The sequence below is a fragment of the Uranotaenia lowii genome, chromosome 3 (assembly GCF_029784155.1).
Source record: "Uranotaenia lowii strain MFRU-FL chromosome 3, ASM2978415v1, whole genome shotgun sequence".
Classification (NCBI taxonomy): Eukaryota; Metazoa; Arthropoda; class Insecta; order Diptera; family Culicidae; genus Uranotaenia; species Uranotaenia lowii.
Window position 1 is genome coordinate 40,476,092 of NC_073693.1, and position 15,436 is coordinate 40,491,527.

General features: G+C 37.5%; 1 protein-coding gene across 2 annotated transcripts in view; it reads right to left on the bottom strand.

The window, feature by feature from the left end:
• Positions 1-7,980: 7,980 nt before the first annotated feature.
• LOC129756799 (uncharacterized) overlaps positions 7,981-15,436 on the bottom strand; it is a 510,097-nt gene continuing 502,641 nt past the window's right edge. For both annotated transcript variants that reach the window (XM_055753824.1, XM_055753823.1), the window contains one exon: positions 7,981-10,302. In XM_055753824.1, the coding sequence (XP_055609799.1) occupies positions 10,197-10,302 (106 nt within the window). In that variant the 3' untranslated portion in view covers positions 7,981-10,196. The remainder of the gene's footprint in view (positions 10,303-15,436) is intronic.

Sequence of the window (15,436 nt, forward strand, 5' to 3'; positions counted from 1 at the left end):
GCTGTTCCCAGATACCAGGTCTGGATGACGATGAAGTGTATTCCCCCGTCGTGCGGTACGCGACGGTCCAATATCTCATGGCGCTGGCGGTGCGTTATGATCTGGACATCGATCAGATGGACGCCGTGACGGCGTTTCTACAGGGTGAGCTGAAGGTGTATTGCTGAAAGTGTATTTGTGCGAGCAGGTGTCCGAATTACGAGGGATCGAGAAGAGGGAAAGCTCTGGTTCGATCAGTAAGCGTACGTCGAGGAGATTATTCAGTGGTTTGGCGTGGTAGATGCGAAACCAGTGTCCATTCCAGCAGATCCGATCGTAAGGGTTGGGCAAATCCACGGGTCCCAATGATCCGGAAGAAGAAGCTGAAATGAAGAAGGTGCCATTCAAAGAAGCGGTGGGATGTCTGTCGTTCGCAGCTCAAGTAACTCGTCCGGATATTTCCTATGCGGTTAATGCGGTGAGCCAGTTCTGTCCGAATCCAGAACGACAGCACTGGGAAGCAGTCTAGAAAATCATCCGCTACTTGAAGGGTACTACAACGAAGAAGCTGGAGTACAGCAAGCGTGGATCATCTGAGCTGGTCGGTTTTAGCGATGTCGATTGGGGAGGAGATCCGGACAACCGAAGGTCGACGACTGGCTACGTGTTCACGATGCAGGGAGAAGCCGTTTCGTGGAACGTCAAGAAGCAGCCGACTGTCGCCCTGTCATCTTGTGAGACGGAGTACATGGCTCTGTCTCGAACCATTCAAAAGGCCATGTGGTGGACGAACTTGCGGTCGCGGATTTTCGAGGAGGAACCAGTGCTGATTCAATACGATAACCAGGGAGCAAGCAGCATCGCTGGAAACGGAGCATACAACCCCCGAACGAAGCACGTGAGCACTCGTTACCACTTCGTGCACGAAAGTCTGAAGGAAGGAGCGGTAAAGGTGAAATACATACTGTTTGCAGATTTCCGCAGTTCTAAGGAGGACCTGACTTTCAACACTGGAGTTTCCGGGTTAAAATATACCTGGATTTGGTCGACGTCCAAGGAAACCTGATGGAAAATGCATCTGCAATGACTATCGAGAGGACCAAGTTTGAAGAGGCGGACAAGAAGGCAAAGGCTTTAATTGTCGGTTTCCTGGCCAATAAAACCTGGAAGTGATCCGGAAGGAATCTACGAAATCGCGACAAAGTTTATCGGTACGCAGTATCTCATCCGGAAGTAATCGAACCATTTAAAGCAGAAGGAGGGCGGGCCGCTAAGGCCGCATTTGCTAGTGTTTGATAACCTGGTGGCTCGGCAAATGAAGAAGGTCGACGCAAGAGTCGATGAAGCTGATCAAGTCATTTTGTTGTTCCAAACGTTGCCGGATTCATTTGATCCCCTGGTAACAGCGCTGGAAAACATTTCGGAGAAAGCTTTGACAATTTAGATTGTCAAGCAACGCCTACTGGCCGAAGATTTGAAGCGGATGGGACGAAGCGAAGGTCACGGGAAACTGGAACTAGCTGCTTTTTTGGGTTAGAAGACCATAAATCCTTTCAAATTCCAGATCAAGTGCCACAAATGCGGAAAGCGAGATCACCTCAAGAAAGATTGCCGTCAGAAGTCAGCAGTTAAAGATAAATAATTCAGCCAGCCATCAAAATGCAGTGAGTTTCGTGACCAATCCAGGAGGTTTCAAGCAAGATGGTGGCAAGGTAATCTTCAAGCTCGATTCGAGCTCAAGCGAACATTTAGTAAACACGAAGAATGTTTTCACGAAGATCCGAAACTTGATTCAACCAATCACCATCAACGTGGCGAAGGACGGAGAATCGATTGTCAGGTCCTCTACGTTTCAGAGCTACGCGACAGCTCAATTTCGGTGAAGAGATTGACAGCAGCAGGAATTGGAGTCAATTTTTCCGGAAAGGTAGCGTATCTCAAGAAAGAGGGACATATCATCAGTACGGTTTATCTCAACGGCGGTCTATATGAATAAGAAATCAGAGTCGGAGTACGTACTGCAAATCTCTGCAAGTCTGAAGCCGATCTGTTGTGGCATCAACGTTTCGGCCACTTGGGTCAACAAGGAATGAAGGCAATGGTGAAGAATGACCTTGTACAGCAGTGTACAAGCTAGATGCCAGAAGACGTGAAGCCGTGATGGCTGGTTACGCATCGATTTTTTTTCGGTTGTGGGACCGGAGTTCAAGAGAAATCGTAATTGCTCATGACGTGAAGTTCGACGAATACAACTTTTCGTTCTTGATGTCTCCTGAAGGTGAGAAAGTTAAGCCGCTGATGGTGGTATTCCATCACGAGCAAGAGGGGAAGTTGAAATCCAGGTCTCTGATACAGGACGCCGATGCAACGGCGACTGATGAAGAGATGGAATCAGATGAATCTGGTTTTCTTGAACAGACCGACGAAGATGGACTGCCCGACAAGACTGACGATACCGGAGCGCTCCCTTCGCAATTAGAACAGCTCGAGGTCCGAGGCCAAGCGTTGCTGTGGTGCAGCTAGTTAGGTAAGTTTCTTTACTGGGTTTAGCGCAAATTCTGTCGTCTCGCACTTTACAGACGTTCCGGAAATCATCAATGATGTCACGACCAGATACGACCGTGAGAAAAGGCTACGTTCTGTGGAAGAAGAACTGAAATCCTTAAAAGCGAACCGTGTTTGGAGGTTCGAAGCTTGTTCACTGGACATGAAATCACTGAGGTCGAAGTGGGTTTTCCGAATGAAAGAGAACGAGAACGCCCAAGCAGTATGATACAAGGCACGCCTCGTGATTATTCTCATTATTCAAGAACAATTGTCTTCAAGTAAGTAGTCGTACACCATCCGGAATTGTTTTATGAAAAGAGCTTTTTTTTCTTTTTTTTTCTGAGATTTTCATCCTGTTGGATGATTCATCTCTAAAATTATGAAAAGAGCGATATTTTTCTGACATTTGTTTATGGAACTGTAATATGAATTCGAAATATTGTGTGTGATGTGATGCAATGCAAGAAAGGTGCATCAATTTTTGGACTCCGTGGAATTTTTCGGATAAAACAAATGTATTAACCCAGTTTTTCAAATTCAATGATATGGATGATTTTTATTTCTTTTAATTTCATTTTTACTGAGTTTAAATTACTGTCTATGGTTGTTCATCATCATCAGTTGCTTGCGGTTTGTTTTGTTTCGCTTTTATTTCTTCTCTTCTCTCGCTATTTCTGCTTTTAATCGTGTGTCGTTTGATTTGAGCTGCAACTTTTTTTTCTTCTGATTATTTAAACTGTTTTTTTTTTTTTTTATTTTAAACTTGTCACTCAACCTGTTTGTTCTCTGTGTATTGTTTTGTTTGAATCTCACTTTGACTTGACGACGCTTTAGATATTCGGAATATTACCTTTTTTCCAGTCTCTGACATTGTTTCTAGTATTGTTTATTTTTTTGTTGTATTCCCATTAAACTTTCCTAACGCATCGCGAATCCGGTTTGTTTCAATAATTTTGAAGGTAATTTTTTCATTTTTTTTTTCAATTTAAAGTAGCAAATTTGTTTACTTTTATTTCTTTCTCATGCCTTATTAGGGTTCTCTTTATGCATTTTATTTTAAATTTTAGACTTGTTTATTTTTGGTTTAAACTTGTTTATTTTTTTTTTTTTTCATTTGGTAGCCATTTCTCGGAAGCAGTTTTTCTCGGGTTTTTTTTTCTCTGATAGTGTGATGCAGTAAAGATTGGACAAACTATTTTTTTTTTAAATTTTAGCAATGGAATAGGGGGTGTGTCGAGTTGAATTGATAAACTAAAACAAGTTGAAGCAAAATTCCTATCAGTTTCTTCAAATGTAAGTTCAATAAATATAAACTCTTGCTTGTTTATTTCACTTGTATCATTTACCTCATTTGCTCTAGAACTTCACATTTTTCAGTTTTGTTATTGTCATAGTCTCTTCTTCTTGATTTTATGATCATATTCAGAGTATTGAAGTGGATTTTTTTGTCACAATTTTACTGCAGGAATTGTTTGTATTGGAATGTTTTCAGTTTGGGTTGTTGCTTGGTTTTGATTTTAATTTTGGGTCAGGAAGTTCCTATTTTGTGTTGTTATCAACCTAAACGACAAGTTTATTCCTCTAATACTTTAACTAGAAATTCCTAACGAAACATGCAAATCAGCAGTCAGATTTGGCTTGGATGACAAATGTAAATTGATGAATTCTCTAAGATAACTTTAAAAATATTCTAAAAAATTTTGCTTAAATATTTCCTTTTTTTCTAGATAGCGCAATTCGAGGAGAGAGCTCCGTTTGCTATTTACATGTATGTAGTCGGTTGAAATTTGCGAACCTGGATTTGGATGTGATGGGATTCTTAATTCAGTAGATTTTCTTCTTTGGTGGTGGATTTTTATATGCAAGTTTGTAGTGAGAAATGCCGTTTTTTTGTTCAAGGTTTGATGGCAGGAAAAATCAGTGAAACGATTCCTCTGGAACCATTTATTGTTTAACAAGTGAGTTTTTTCTGTGGAAGGTCAATTTTTTTACTCAAATCTTGATTCTAACAATCATATCATCCTCGCCTCATTCCAACAATTGCGAGTTAGTGTGTTTAATGTTTTTTTTCACCCTTCATTTGTTTAAATTTGACTAAAGGTAGTGTAACGTTTTGGATAACTATTCAACTAAATAAACACTTTGGCAGTTCGAGTCCAACAACAAGTGGTGTATGATTCGTTCAAACAAAAATGAATAGATTTTGATTTTTTTTTCGTTATCTGTAACGCGGAACCGAAGAATTATGACAGTGGTATTCGTTTTTGGTTCGATTAAACAAAATACACAAAACCGATGGCAGTATTCTGAATGGCGATTTTTTCGAAATCACATGTTTTGATTGTTGCTGGGAATGTGTGCGATTTGAAAGCTTTGCTAATTTTCTCAATCTTTGCTCTGGCGTGATGCTCAAAGCTTGATTTCTAAGTGCTTACTTAGTTCATAGTTTTCGGTTTCTAGTTCGCAATTTTTAGTTTTTAGTTCTTAGTTTACAGTTCTTAGTTCTTAGTTCCTATTTCTTAGTTCTAAATTCTTAGTTCTTGGTTTTTAGTCCATAGTTAAAATTTCATAGTTCTTAGTTCATAGTTCATAGTTCTTAGTTCTTAGTTCTTAGTTCTTAGTTCTTAGTTCTTAGTTCTTAGTTCTTAGTTCTTAGTTCTTAGTTCTTAGTTCTTAGTTCTTAGTTCTTAGTTCTTAGTTCTTAGTTCTTAGTTCTTAGTTCTTAGTTCTTAGTTCTTAGTTCTTAGTTCTTAGTTCTTAGTTCTTAGTTCTTAGTTCTTAGTTCTTAGTTCTTAGTTCTTAGTTCTTAGTTCTTAGTTCTTAGTTCTTAGTTCTTAGTTCTTAGTTCTTAGTTCTTAGTTCTTAGTTCTTAGTTCTTAGTTCTTAGTTCTTAGTTCTTAGTTCTTAGTTCTTAGTTCTTAGTTCTTAGTTCTTAGTTCTTAGTTCTTAGTTCTTAGTTCTTAGTTCTTAGTTCTTAGTTCTTAGTTCTTAGTTCTTAGTTCTTAGTTCTTAGTTCTTAGTTGTAAATTCTAAATCCTTAGTTCTTATTATTTTTGTTAAATGATGAGTTTTGGCTTGCAGTGTTCTTCGATTTCAGGGGCGTGGTGCACCATGTCGATCACTCGTTGAAAACTGTTCGGACCTATAATTAGGCCGAACGGCATATTTTCAAACTTTAGATGTCCATGATGTACCTGATGGTAATGTGTTAATGTTAATGTTAAATGCTTCAAATATATTGCTTCCTAACAAGTTTAAAATTGCCCATACGCCGTCCTATGCAACAGGCTGATGTGTGTTCATTTTAAATTGATATAAATGCATCCAGCATCAGAAATGAAGAAAATTCAAATACTGAATTCAATTCAACCGTGATTATGTCCATCACACGTTGAAAGCTGTTGGGACTTATAATCACTCCAAACACTATTTTAAGGAACTAACAATGTTTATCTGGCGATGAACAAGCTGGTTATTCTTCTTATTTCTTTTAAGATTGATAGAATTTCCATTTTTTTCTCAATTGACAGAGATTTAGGATTGGCGTCGCTTTCAAATCAGCTGAGAGCTAAAAATCATGAGCATCTTACTCTGAAATTAGACCAGTCATAAAGTTTCAAATATTTCAATTAATTCGAACTCAATCTTACAAAAAAAAATTGATCCAGAAGTTTCTTTTTTCCTTGGATGAATACACAAATTTTTAAGAGATGCGTTTGGCCGGAAAATCAGTCCAAATAGCTTTCAAGCTCATACATTTTGGCAGTGATTGAAATCCTCACCAATTTTCTCATCAGAGGCTCTCAAAATACACGCTTTGAGGTCTACACTGCTCCAAATCCAAATACCTTTCTAGCTCATAATTTACAAATAAACTGTTGAGTTTGTATGAGAGTTTGTTCAAAATGCTTTCAAGTTTATAAATTTGCAAGAATACCGTTTGGTTTGATTGTCTGTCCAAATAGCTTCCAGGCTGCTAATTTTCATGAGTTCTGGTCTAAAAACTAGTCCAAATAGCTTTGAAGTTTTTAAATCTTCAAGAACACTTTTTGGTTTCAATACTATTCCAAAAAGGCCTTTCAAGCTTATCAATTCTCAAACAATACTGCTTTCTGACTATCGGTCTAATTTTAAATAGGTTTCTAGCATATGAATATTCAAGAAAGCCATTTGGCCTGAACACCGGTCCAAACAGTTACAACGCAGTAGTTTCCAAAAAAAACATTTGGCTTTAATATCAGTTATTTTAAGCTTATGAAAGAATAGATTTCACCCTGAATATCTGCCCAATTAACTTTCAAACATTAACATTTTCGAGGGCATCGTTTGCTCCAAAGTTCTGTCCAATAGCTTTAAAGCTTATGTTTTTGAAAGAAAACCGATCTTAAAATCAGTTGAATTAGCATATTAATTGCACAATACTGTTTGGCCTGTAGAACAGTCCCAAAAGCTTTCAAGTTAATAATTTGCTTTATAATATGAATGTAAGCTCAAATAGCGTTTAGGCTTCTAAACCTGCATAAGCGTCGTATGGTTTAAGTATCATTACTAATATCTGTCAAGTTTATAAATTAAAAACAATTAACCGCTTTCCTAACTATCAATCTAAATCTGAATAGCTTTCAAATATATAAATTTACAAGAATGCTATTTGGGCTGATCATCGGTTCAAATAGTTTTCAAACATATTAGTTATACCATTTGATGTGAATATAAGTTCGAATAGCTTTTAAGCTATAAATTTTCATGAACCCTTTCGGCCTGAATATCACTCCGATTAGCTTTCATCTATATGGATTTGCTAGAACGCCGTTAGGTCGTTTGCCCGAAAAGCTTTGTAGCTTACCTTACGGCATGAATATCAGTCCTATCAACTTTCAAGAATACCGTTTGGTTTGAATATCAGTTCAAATAGCTTTCAAGCTGTATGAACTGATACTCATGCCAAACTGTGTTTTTTGTTAATTTAAAATTTCATTCTAATTAAGATTTTAATTTAAAATTTTATATTCTGGTTTTGAAGTTTGATTTCATTCGATTTTTGGATTTTAACCTGCTTCTCGCGTTCTAAGCTTCTTCACAATGAATTCCGAATTCCGTTTGCTGTTATCAGTGTGGCTCCATAGATTTATCTCTGGAGTCACCCCTTGAATTTGTTTGAGTTTTTTTTTCTGATGACTTGATACGCTACCAAATCGCACACATTTCCGGTTCTCTGTTCCGGGCTTGCTGATGAACATATTTGGTTTCGTGTTCTATAAGTTACTGCCTTGGCGCGCGATGTGCTAGTACATAGAAGTAAAATTCGGCAGTCAATTGTTTCCGTGTGTATTGAATATCAATAATGTTAAACATCGATGGTAAAAATATCTGTGCCTGAACAATTTGTTTCGGTTTCGACTTTCTTCATTTGCCTTCTTTCGCTAGCAGCACCCGTTTTCTTTTGTTTGTTTGTTTGTTTGTTGGTTTTTTGGTAAATTACTTCCGAATCATTCGATAGACATTCAATTTATGTTTTTTCCTCTTCTTGAAAGTGTTAACGTAATCTCTGTACAGAAAAGTAGTGTGTTGATTGTTTTAACTTCTTCCTTATGTCTTAGCATATATGATCGACTTTTTCTATAGGTATAATCTAACATTTTAATTGGTTTCTGTCTTTCTTTCAATTTTTTGATAAACTCGCTAGTCTTATTTTTTGTTTGTTTCATTTCTACCGTTCTTTGTAAAATTGGCTTATTTACAGTTCTTTCTTTTCTGCAACCTCACACACCGGTGGAACATTTCCACCTTCCGCTGCTGGTTTCAAAATGCTAGAGCACTAACCACCCTTTGCTGCTTTTTGCTGCTGCCGTCACCTTAAATAGTTGGTCCGTTTACAATAAAAAAACGCGTTTATATTGGTAACAATGTGTAACAATCCTGAACAATTCTAAAATTCTCGCCCCGTTTCACTATGTTTATTTTAATTCTGCAATTCAGAGCAATCATGACGAACCCCATCATCGGGATGTAACCACTTTTTGTTTTTTTCTGGATTTATTTTAAATTTACTTCTTTTGGAATGATTAAAATTGTCTAATTTACTTTTACTTTTGACTTTTTAAACGGATATTTAGTATATGGTAAATATTGGTTTTGTTAAATTCTAAAATACTTGCTTTTGTATAGGTATTATTTTGTTCTGTTGTTTTTAAACTTCGTCCTATTACACATTTAATTAAATTTTGATTCAAAGTATAGGTTTCCATTATGGGTTCATTTTCAGTACCACTTACACGCTAAAATCGGTCATTTCTTGACTGGTAGAAAATTTAAAGACTCATCAAGTTCATTCTAGCTGCCAAGTAACATAACACGGTCTCGAGAAAATGAGACCTTTTCGCTTTTAATGCATTTGAAATTTCTATCCCAAGAATGGGACGACTTTAGTACGGTGAAAAACTGAACCAGAAAAAGAATTTTCTCGGCATTATCTCATTCCTTTACTGTGGCAGACTCGAAAGCTCGCTTTTAGCGCTACACGCATGCACCGCTATCCAATCAATCGAAAAGCTCGATTGGATTCTATGCTCTATCATTAGGAAGTGCTCGGATACCCAGCAGAAAAAATGGTTGACTCTTGTTTCTTTTTTAAAGTAGGAGTAAGTTGATTTATTTATTCTGGAAACGGTCGCATTGGAGGAATTTTTTTTAACAAATTGATCTTCAAAAAACAACATCTCGTCGTAAACAATCAAACTGAATCGACATTTTAAACACACGCTGCTCAGAGCAAAGTTATTTATGGTTAGGAAGCAACAGTTTAACAATTACAAAACAATTTTTTAAATTTGTTTTTCAAATTTTAGTTCAATGATTAAACGATTCTGAAACTTGAGACAAGTTTAACTATCCTCCAATTCGACCGGTTTATTGATGAGAAAACATTAATGTTTTCGAAATAATTTCCATCGAAATAAGAAGTTCGATTTATATTTAGAATTCACTACTATAGATTGAATTTCAATTTGCCTAATCTGCTAAGGAAACTTACAAATAAGTTTCTCAAATGTTGTTTGTTCTTTGTTTTTTAGTTAAGTTGGAATCTCAGTTTTTTGTTGTTTTTTTTCTTGTTTAAGTATTACTAAAACGTAGTACAAAAATGACAGTTTTTAAGTCTCTTTTTTCATTTCATCTACTATTAATAATAAACTTTTACTTTCATTGTTAGATGTTATATCTATGTATAATTTCGTTACCAAGTCTCAACAACATTATCGCTCAGTAACGGTTTACATTTTTTTTCTTTCTCTTTTTTTGTTAAATGAAGAGTCGCATCGACCCGGAATAATTGCTGACTACTGTTGCAATACAACAAGTGTTAGTGGATTAAAGGTTTGTTTTTGATTGGTTATGACTCTCTCTCGCGTTTTCCTTTTCGCAATCGCTCTCTCTCTCTCTCTCCGTTTCTTCGTCTTTGATTTCTCATCTCAATCCCTGGATTCTGAAGATCTTTGGATCGACTTCAGCTAACTCCGTTTTGGCACTCTCGCTCGTGGGAACTTCCTCCTTCAACATCATCTACATATTTAGGCTGCAGCAGCCGCTCTGGGAAGACAATTCTGCACGGGGCGTGGTCAGACCGTGGTGACCCGGTCGATCTCGACGTACCGCACAGAATTGTCGCTTTGTCAGCAAATCACCTCTTTCTCGTCGAACACGGCCGTGTCCATCGAGCTGAGCGACTTGAGCCGGGTCTGCAGCACCGACGTCCGCCGGCAGTTGCGTTTGATTTTCCTGGAAATAAGTGAAAACGGGTGTTACGATTAGAATTGGGTTGAGCAAGCGCTTGAACAAATGGGCGGTCAAACAGTGGGTCAAACTAAAAAAAAATTATTCGCTGACCCGGTTTGCTTTGCTACATCTACATCTTTTAAAAATATTTTTTTTTTGTTTATTTGTGACACTTTGGCCCTTATTCTGCGCCTCGAGTGACGTGACGATAGTAGAGTCACCCAAGTCACTCTATTCCAGCAGTCGGTTTAGGTGAGGAACGTCACTTCGAATGAACTTTGTGAGTTATTACCTTATTCTTATAGTCACCGTGGGTGAGAATCGTCGCATTCAGGTGACGATTTTAGGTGAGAATTGTCGGTACCTTTTGAGGTGGTGACGAGATAGGAATTTAATCGAAAATTTATTTAAATCAGAATGTTAGGCTCTAAATAGTTAATTATACTGATGCGAATGTTGGTTTTGGAAACAAAATAAAACAAATTTATTAGCAAAATAATTTTTAAATATATTGAATATTTTTCATTGCTATCTAAAATATGGAATTTGAATTAAAATACTGAATGGAAAGTATGATCTAATGAAATCCAAAATTCAGTTTAAATAGAAATTTGATTTGCGAAACGTTAAAACGATGAAATGATAAAAACTTAGAAAATCAAAATACTTTTAATTTTTTTCCACTTTTTAATCAAAATTATAAAGGTGAATAATTATTAAAATAGATTCGTCCAAAAATCTGGCTTTTTTCAATGAAATCCGCCCAACCGGACCAAACCGAACTATTTCCATATTTAGTATTAAATGTTTGGGCAATAATCTTGAATGCTAAGACTAGATGCTTAACAGATTAAAATTTAAAAAATAAAACTCCTTATTTTATTAAAGATTGGTATTGGAATTAACATGATTTCGAATATATTTGAATATTATTTTTAACATTGAAGATACCCGTAGATAATTATTTTTAAAATGTAATTTGCTCTGAAAACGACTCTTCTTTCCTCCATGACTAAAAGAGATTGCCGCATCTCATCACCTTTAGCATATCCGTATAATTATCGGGAATCGTCCTTCAAATTCCAAAAAACTCCTGTCCTTTTGGCTAGCACAAAAGTCCCTGACCTGGAAACCACAATCCACGGCTCGATGCCCAAATCTGTTTTTTCTCCAGCAGCTTTTTCAAATTTTCAATTTTCAGGAACTGGAATTTAGTTGATAGGTTCCTCCCAGCAGCGTTAGTCTAAAATGATATTTTGATTATTTGTTCTTCCTCTGTCGCTTCCGCATATTACTCACCCAAAAAAAGCTGCTGAATTTGGTAAAAAGGTTCTGAATTTAAATCCTCCTGGTCATCGGTTGGCAGGATATTGCCGATGACTTCTGCCTTCGTTGTTTTTTCATACAACTCGGGACCAGCGGTGCTTGTTCCATCCAATTTGGAGCTTGTTAGGCTCAGTTGTGATTGCCGAAATTGTATCCTAGGACGTAAAACTTGACCGTTTTTTTGTCCTGAGCAGCTTGCTGGCACTATAAAATCCTATTGCCGCCCTTCTCTGGCCGCAATTCAAACTAATAATTTTTAAATTAATTTTTAAAAATCCGAAGTGTAACAAAATCAAAACAGCACTGAACAAATTCGACCATTTTGACAGATGTGTTCATTCGGTCACTCACCTTGAATGAACCTCTGTCACTTTACCCACATCGACTTCGGGAATAAGGTGACAAATCTCACGGTGACTCCGAAGTGAGGTGACAATCATCACGTCACGCGCGGCGCAGAATAAGGGCCTTTGGCCCTTATTCTGCGCCTCGAGTGACGTGACGATAGTAGAGTCACCCAAGTCACTCTATTCCAGTAGTCGGTTTAGGTGAGGATTGTCACTTCGGATGAACTTTGTGAGTTCTTACCCTATTCTCGTAGTCACCGTGGGTGAGAATCGTCGCAATCGGGTGACAATTTTAGGTGACAATTGTCGGTACCTCTTCAGGTGGTGACGGGATAAAAATTTAAAGGAAAATTTATGCAAAACGGTATAATTAGGCTCTAAACGTTTAATTACACTAAAGTGTGATAGTTTAAGAATCAATCATAACAAAAATCACTTCAATTTTTGATTTTTTCAATCATTTGTGCAACAAAAAAAAATTACTAGGTAGAAGTTGGAAATAAATTTGAAACATATAAAATCGAAAAAGGTTATAATTTCATTTTATACAACTTTATTTACATGCAATTTACATGCAACGAGTTTAAAATAAGACATTTTTTGCACTTCACTTCATCTTATCCAATTCCCGTCGCGGGGGGATTTTTCACTTTCACCCGGTAATGTTGTTTTCGAACAAATTAATGTTACAGCTTTGAAGTCCTGTACTGAATCATGTTTATCGACGTCGAGGTGTCGTATCCCATGTGTTGATCTGTATGCAAAGGACCAGTTTATTGGGGCAGCAGCCGTCGATTTCCGCTATTTTGTTGGATGTTTTTTTCCAAGCCGCTCCAGGAACCAAACATATAAGACCAAATTCTGTCCGATTCGCTCTATTCGCAGCTCCAAAAGTTATTCCAGCTGCTTGCTCAAACCTTGCAATCCGTTAGTGACCGTTTGTGTACCGAAATTTGTACATTTTGATTTTAAATTTAATTTTAACATTTGGAATCGCGAACGAAATAAAAACAAACCGAGCAAATTTGACACATGAGTTCATTCGGTCGCTCACCTAGAATGAACCTCTGTCACTTTACCCGGATCGACTCCGGGAATAAGGTGACAAATCTCACGGTGACTCCGAGGTGAGGTGACAATCATCACGTCACGCGCGGCGCAGAATAAGGGCCTTTATCAACGTTTTGGCATTCGTGTCAACTAAAAATAAATGAAATTTGTAAAAGTTTTTTAAACTTTGATATTTTTTGTTGGCATTATTTTGAATCACCTCCAGTGAATTAAGCAAGGGTGCCCTATGTCACTTTATCTATTTACCTTGATAATACAAAAGGTACTTCTTAAGGTGAAGGAACAAGTCCCATATTTAAATATATTAGAAATTAATAATAAAAAATACCAGTTACTCTTGCCTTCGCAGATGATATACTAATAGTAGTTAAAAAGAGAAAAGAACTTGAAAAATTAGTATCAGTATTGAAAATAGAGTTAATTAAAGTAGGACTCAGTTCTTATTGAGCACTCGCTTGATACCGACGTGTTTTGTTTCGTACGATAGGTGGTTGTCCGAAATTTGCCGGTTTTCCAGTTCTTCAGTTTGCTAGCTAGTGCAGAGTTCATTAATGACCAAGTCTTAAAGTGCATAAATTGAATTCAAGTGGAAAGTTGAATTATTTAATGAAATTGAGCTTTTTGTGGGATTTATTCCATCCACGTGGTTTACCAATTTTTCATTTTGTAAAAAACGTGAGCTGTGATTCGTGACTGGGAGATTTAATTTGTGTATCTCATCTCACTCTTGAAAAGAGAGCGCTTTGAGCGCCGCCATTCAATATGGCGAGCTCTAGTTCTGGGCCCATAGGGGACCCACCTGACCTTAATAGCAGCACACTCCCCTCATACATGCGTAGCAAACAAAATGACGGTGTTACAAGAATATACCTTCTGCGTATGAAATACGATGATGCAAAAGAAAAACGTCCTTCTTTGCCACAAAATCCTTTTATAATCGGCAAAACTGTAACGGATGCGATTGGAAAATCTAACGAAAATCTTGTTGAGGCTATTAAGGAGGCTAGAGGAGCTCAATACGTTCTACGCACCTCATCACCATATGTTGCGGAACGCTTGATAAACATCTCGCAGCTGATTGATGGATCACCTGTAGAAGTAATATCACATCCTACACTCAATACAGTCCAAGGTGTAGTATATGACTATGACACTATCCAAACCAAGGAAGAAGATTTATTGTCCGAGTTGGAATCACAAGGAGTATGTGCAGTCCGCCGTATCAAAAAACGCATCGACAAAGAAACATTTAAGAACACACCAGTGTTAGTCTTATCTTTTCGAAGTACTACTCTACCAAAGTACATTAAATTTGGTCTTCTGCGAATCAGTGTACGTCAATACTATCCATCCCCACTGCTATGCCGAAGCTGTGCCTCTTACGGCCACACGAGTAAGCGTTGCGACAGCACGGCCATATGTCTAACGTGCTCAGAGCAATTGGGAGAAAATCACACGGTCAAAGACGGTCACCCATGTAATAAGAATCTCTTCTGCAAACACTGCAAGGGGGCGCACTCACCGGTCAGCAACGTCTGTCCGTTCTTCAAAAAAGAAGAAGCAGTGATCCGCTTAAAGGTGGATAAGGGTATCACTTTTCAAGAAGCTCGGGTTCAAGTTAATGCTCTGTGGAAGAACGAAACATACGCAAGCAAAGTACAAGAACGCCTATCGCTATCCAACGAGTCAGAGAAAGACAGAACGATTGCTATACTTAGACAGGAGTTAGCTTCCCTACGCAGCGAAATAGCAAAACTGAAGACTAGATCTACATCAATTCCATCCTCCAGACATAAATTTGAAAGCACGCAACAAGAAACTAAGGTTTCAAATGACAAGGCAGCCATAAACGATCGAATCTCTCGGTTAGACACCAAGAACGATAAAATTCGTTTTGATCAACCGAAACCCAAACCACGTCGTCCATACACACCTAATCGTAGCATAAGCAGAAAGCGACTGATGGACATATCTCCAGCTACATCAGACGAAAACCCTAAAAAATCAAATAACCGCCCAGATTCTTACTTAATGAATGAAACCGACGATATATTTAAACCACCCAACTCAAATACACGTAACCAAACTTTTAGAAAACCGGGAAATACAACAACTAATAATAGCTCACACCACCAACAAACATTATAAAAATGGCTAATAACAAACAAGAATTTGAAATCGATAACTCGAACCTCTCCTCACCCGGCTATCTCAACGAAGAAAACTCAATACAGCTGAATTCCAACAGAATACCAGTACCTGTAGAAGAAACCTGTCTCTCAATATCCAAAAAATCATCTGCATCTAGAATCGAATGGCGGCATCCAGCAACTAAGCATTTCTCTGTGCCGGCCCCGAGTGGAAATGTACCAGCATCTGTAACAGCTGATGAT